The following is a 5,000-nucleotide window of genomic DNA, read 5'->3' as shown; positions in this document are numbered from 1 at the left end:
TCTATAGTATTAGACTAAGATTGTGATGTGTGTTCCTATTGACAGGTGACTGCTGTGAGAAGTCAGTCTATAGTATTAGACTACGGTTGTGATGTGTGTTCCTATTGACAGATGACTGCTGTGAGAAGTCAGTCTATAGTATTAGACTAAGATTGTGATGTGTGTTCCTATTGACAGGTGACTGCTGTGAGAAGTCAGTCACAGAGACGGCCTTTCTGGGAGGAGAAGCTACCATCAGATGCAACTATCCAGAGGACCATGAGGACAGCATCAAGTATTTCTGCAAGGAAAGCAATGACTTCAAGACTTGTGTTAATATGACCTCTGCTCACCAGACAACTGCAGAAGCTGGTCGTTTCTCTGTGTCTGACAACAGCAGAGAGAGATTCTCCACAGTGACCATCAGGAACCTGACTGAAGATGATACTGGGACCTACTGGTGTGGAGTAGCAACCAGCAGGACAGAACAACGTTACATTACACTGATCACACAGGTGAAGCTGGATGTTATAAGTGAGTATAAACTTCTTCTTTCTCTTTAACATGTGAACATAAACACACAAGTTACACTCATATCTATTTGATAAAAGTAGTTTAATGGAAATGACAATTGCATGACATTTTTAATGTCATTTACATGTTTAATGTGTTTGATATCGTTCCATCCATTCCTTCCATTGTGATTAGCCAGTCCTCCTATATCTCTGTTCACCAGCCTCCTCTGCTCCCCATGCTGTACACCTGCAGTAGCTATGTTATATACTGTCTGACCATGTAAATAGCATATATCATTCTATTATATCAGTCTATTAGTTATAACTACAGTATGTTAGTCAGTGTGTTAGTGGAGGCTGGGTGTTTGTAGTGGATCACAGTAACGTCCTCTAATGTCTGTGTGTTTGTAGTGGTGTGAAAAGACACTGGACCAGAACACAGTAACTTCCTCTGTAATAACTGTGTGTTTCTATATCTGTCTCAGTATCACTAAGCAGTCATGTTTTCAACATATAAAACCCCAAGTTTCAGTATGAATGTCATCATGAAACCTGCAGTTGTCATGTGAGAGAGTGAGAGAGGGAGTATGAGAGTATGAGAGTATGAGAGAGAGAGATAGAGAGAGATGTAGGGGGTGAAAGAGAGAGAGAGAGAGATATTGTGAGCTAAAGGACAACTAACACACCTCAACAGGAACAAGAGAAACCACCCTAAATATCTCTGTCCCAGTGACTCTCTCCCTCCACCTCTCCCTTCTCACCTTCTTAAACATGTTCGTACTTGTGTCCATTGTTTTCAGTGAAACCAACCAACACCACAACAACAACAACAACAACAACAACAACAACAACAACAACAACAGCACCACCAGAACCACCCACAACCACCTTCATCTCACTGTCATCATCATCATCATCATCGCCATCATCACCATCATCAATCAATCAATCAATTTTATTTTATATAGCCCTTCGTACATCAGATAATATCTCGAAGTGCTGTACAGAAACCCAGCCTAAAACCCCAAACAGCTAGAATGCAGGTGTAGAAGCACGGTGGCTAGGAAAAACTCCCTAGAAAGGCCAAAACCTAGGAAGAAACCTAGAGAGGAACCAGGCTATGAGGGGTGGCCAGTCCTCTTCTGGCTGTGCCGGGTGGAGATTATAACAGAACTATGCCAAGATGTTCAAAAATGTTCATAAGTGACAAGCATGGTCAAATAATAATCATGAATAATTTTCAGTTGGCTTTTCATAGCTGATCATTAAGAGTTGAAAAACAACAGGTCTGGGACAGGTGGCGGTTCCATAACCGCAGGCAGAACAGCTGAAACTGGAATAGCAGCAAGGCCAGGCGGACTGGGGACAGCAAGGAGTCACCACGGGCGGCAGTCCCGATGCATGGTCCTAGGGCCCAGGTCCTCCGAGAGAAAGAAAGAGAGAAGGAGAAAATTAGAGAGAGCCAAGATTTTCAAAATGTTCATAAATGACAAGCATGGTCAAATAATAATCAGGAATAAATCTCAGTTGGCTTTTCATAGCCGATCATTAAGAGTTGAAAACAGCAGGTCTGGGACAGGTAGGGGTTCCATAACCGCAGGCAGAAGAGTGATCATCACTCAACGGATCTGGTAAATTAACTTTTACAGATGCCTGAGTCTCACTTTGGTTAGTGTTAGACATGTCTATATGTAGTGTTATGATATGAGGGTAGGTTAGTGTTATGATATGAGGGTAGGTTAGTGTTATGATATGAGGGTAGGTTAGTGTTATGATATGAGGGTAGGTTAGTGTTATGATATGAGGGTAGGTTAGTGTTATGATATGAGGGTAGGTTAGTGTTATGATATGAGGGTAGGTTAGTGTTATGATATGAGGGTAGGTTAGTGTTATGATATGAGGGTAGGTTAGTGTTATGATATGAGGGTAGGTTAGTGTTATGATATGAGGGTAGGTTAGTGTTATGATATGAGGGAAGGTTAGTGTTATGATATGAGGGTAGGTTAATGTTATGATATGAGGGTAGGTTAGTGTTATGATATGAGGGTAGGCTAGTGGTAGACATGTCTGTATGTAGTGTTATGATATGAGGGTAGGTTAGTGGTAGACATGTCTGTATGTAGTGTTATGATATGAGGGTAGGTTAGTGTTATGATATGAGGGTAGGTTAGTGTTATGATATGAGGGTAGGTTAGTGTTATGATATGAGGGTAGGTTAGTGTTATGATATGAGTGTAGGTTAGTGTTATGATATGAGGGTAGGTTAGTGTTAGACATGTCTGTATGTAGTGTTATGATATGAGGGTAGGTTAGTGTTATGATATGAGGGTAGGTTAGTGTTAGACATGTCTGTATGTAGTGTTATGATATGAGGGTAGGTTAGTGTTATGATATGAGGGTAGGTTAGTGGTAGACATGTCTGTATGTAGTGTTATGATATGAGGGTAGGTTAGTGTTATGATATGAGGGTAGGTTAGTGGTAGACATGTCTGTATGTAGTGTTATGATATGAGGGTAGGTTAGTGGTAGACATGTCTGTATGTAGTGTTATGATATGAGGGTAGGTTAGTGTTATGATATGAGGGTAGGTTAGTGTTATGATATGAGGGGTAGGTTAGTGTTATGATATGAGGGTAGGTTAGTGGTAGACATGTCTGTATGTAGTGTTATGATATGAGGGTAGGTTAGTGTTATGATATGAGGGTAGGTTAGTGTTATGATATGAGGGTAGGTTAGTGGTAGATATGTCTGTATGTAGTGTTATGATATGACGGTAGGTTAGTGTTATGATATGAGGGTAGGTTAGTGTTATGATATGAGGGTAGATTAGTGTTATGATATGAGGGTAGGTTAGTGTTATGATATGAGGGGTAGGTTAGTGGTAGACATGTCTGTAGGTAGTGTTATGATATGAGGGTAGGTTCGTGTTATGATATGAGGGTAGGTTAGTGTTATGATATGAGGGTAGGTTAGTGGTAGATATGTCTGTATGTAGTGTTATGATATGATGGTAGGTTAGTGTTATGATATGAGGGTAGGTTAGTGTTATGATATGAGGGTAGATTAGTGTTATGATATGAGGGTAGGTTAGTGTTATGATATGAGGGTAGGTTAGTGGTAGACATGTCTGTATGTAGTGTTATGATATGAGGGTAGGTTAGTGTTATGATATGAGGGTAGGTTAGTGGTAGACATGTCTGTATGTAGTGTTATGATATGAGGGGTTGGTTAGTGTTATGATATGAGGGTAGGTTAGTGTTATGATATGAGGGTAGGTTAGTGGTAGACATGTCTGTATGTAGTGTTATGATATGAGGGTAGGTTAGTGTTATGATATGAGGGTAGGTTAGTGGTAGACATGTCTGTATGTAGTGTTATGATATGAGGGTAGGTTAGTGTTATGATATGAGGGTAGGTTAGTGTTATGATATGAGGGTAGGTTAGTGGTAGACATGTCTGTATGTAGTGTTGTGATATGAGGGTAGGTTAGTGTTATGATATGAGGGTAGGTTAGTGGTAGACATGTCTATATGTAGTGTTGTGATATGAGGGTAGGTTAGTGTTATGATATGAGGGTAGGTTAGTGGTAGACATGTCTGTATGTAGTGTTGTGATATGAGGGTAGGTTAGTGTTATGATATGAGGGTAGGTTAGTGTTATGATATGTCTGTATGTAGTGTTATGATATGAGGGTAGGTTAGTGTTCGATATGTCTGTATGTAGTGTTATGATATGAGGGTAGGTTAGTGTTATGATATGAGGGTAGGTTAGTGTTATGATATGAGGGTAGGTTAGTGTTATGATATGAGGGTAGGTCAGTGTTATGACATAAGGGTAGGTTAGTGTTATACATGTCTGTATGTAGTGTTATGATATGAGGGTAGGTTAGTGTTATGATTTGAGGGTAGGTTAGTGTTATGATATGAGGGTAGGTTAGTGTTTTGATATGAGGGTAGGTTAGTGTTTTGATATGAGGGTAGGTTGGTGTTATGATATGAGGGTAGGTTAGTGTTATGATATGAGGGTAGGTTAGTGTTAGACATGTCTATACGTAGTGTTATGATAGGAGGGTATGTAAGTGTTATGATATGAGGGTAGGTTAGTGTTATGATATGAGGGTAGGTTAGTGGTATGATATGAGGGTAGGTTAGTGTTATGATATGAGGGTATGTAAGTGTTATGATATGAGGATAGGTTAGTGTTAGACATGTCTGTCTGTAGTGTTATGATATGAGGGTAGGTTAGTGGTAGACATGTCTGTCTGTAGTGTTATGATATGAGGGTAGGTTAGTGGTAGACATGTCTGTCTGTAGTGTTATGATATGAGGGTAGGTTAGTGTTAGACATGTCTGTATGTAGTGTTATGATATGAGGGTAGGTTAGTGGTAGACATGTCTGTCTGTAGTGTTATGATATGAGGGTAGGTTAGTGTTAGACATGTCTGTCTGTAGTGTTATGATATGAGGGTAGGTTAGTGTTATGATATGAGGGTAGGTTAGTGTTATG

General features: G+C 39.9%; 1 protein-coding gene across 1 annotated transcript in view; it reads left to right on the top strand.

Annotated features, from left to right (window-relative positions):
- LOC129839486 (CMRF35-like molecule 8) overlaps positions 1 to 5,000 on the top strand; it is a 10,313-nt gene that overhangs the window by 1,047 nt on the left and 4,266 nt on the right. The window contains 3 exon segments of the mRNA XM_055906971.1: positions 178 to 513; positions 1,295 to 1,468; positions 2,102 to 2,125. Of these exon segments, the coding sequence (XP_055762946.1) occupies positions 178 to 513; positions 1,295 to 1,468; positions 2,102 to 2,125 (534 nt within the window).

This window comes from Salvelinus fontinalis, chromosome 40 (assembly GCF_029448725.1).
Source record: "Salvelinus fontinalis isolate EN_2023a chromosome 40, ASM2944872v1, whole genome shotgun sequence".
Classification (NCBI taxonomy): Eukaryota; Metazoa; Chordata; class Actinopteri; order Salmoniformes; family Salmonidae; genus Salvelinus; species Salvelinus fontinalis.
This window is presented reverse-complemented; position numbering and strand designations above follow the sequence as displayed.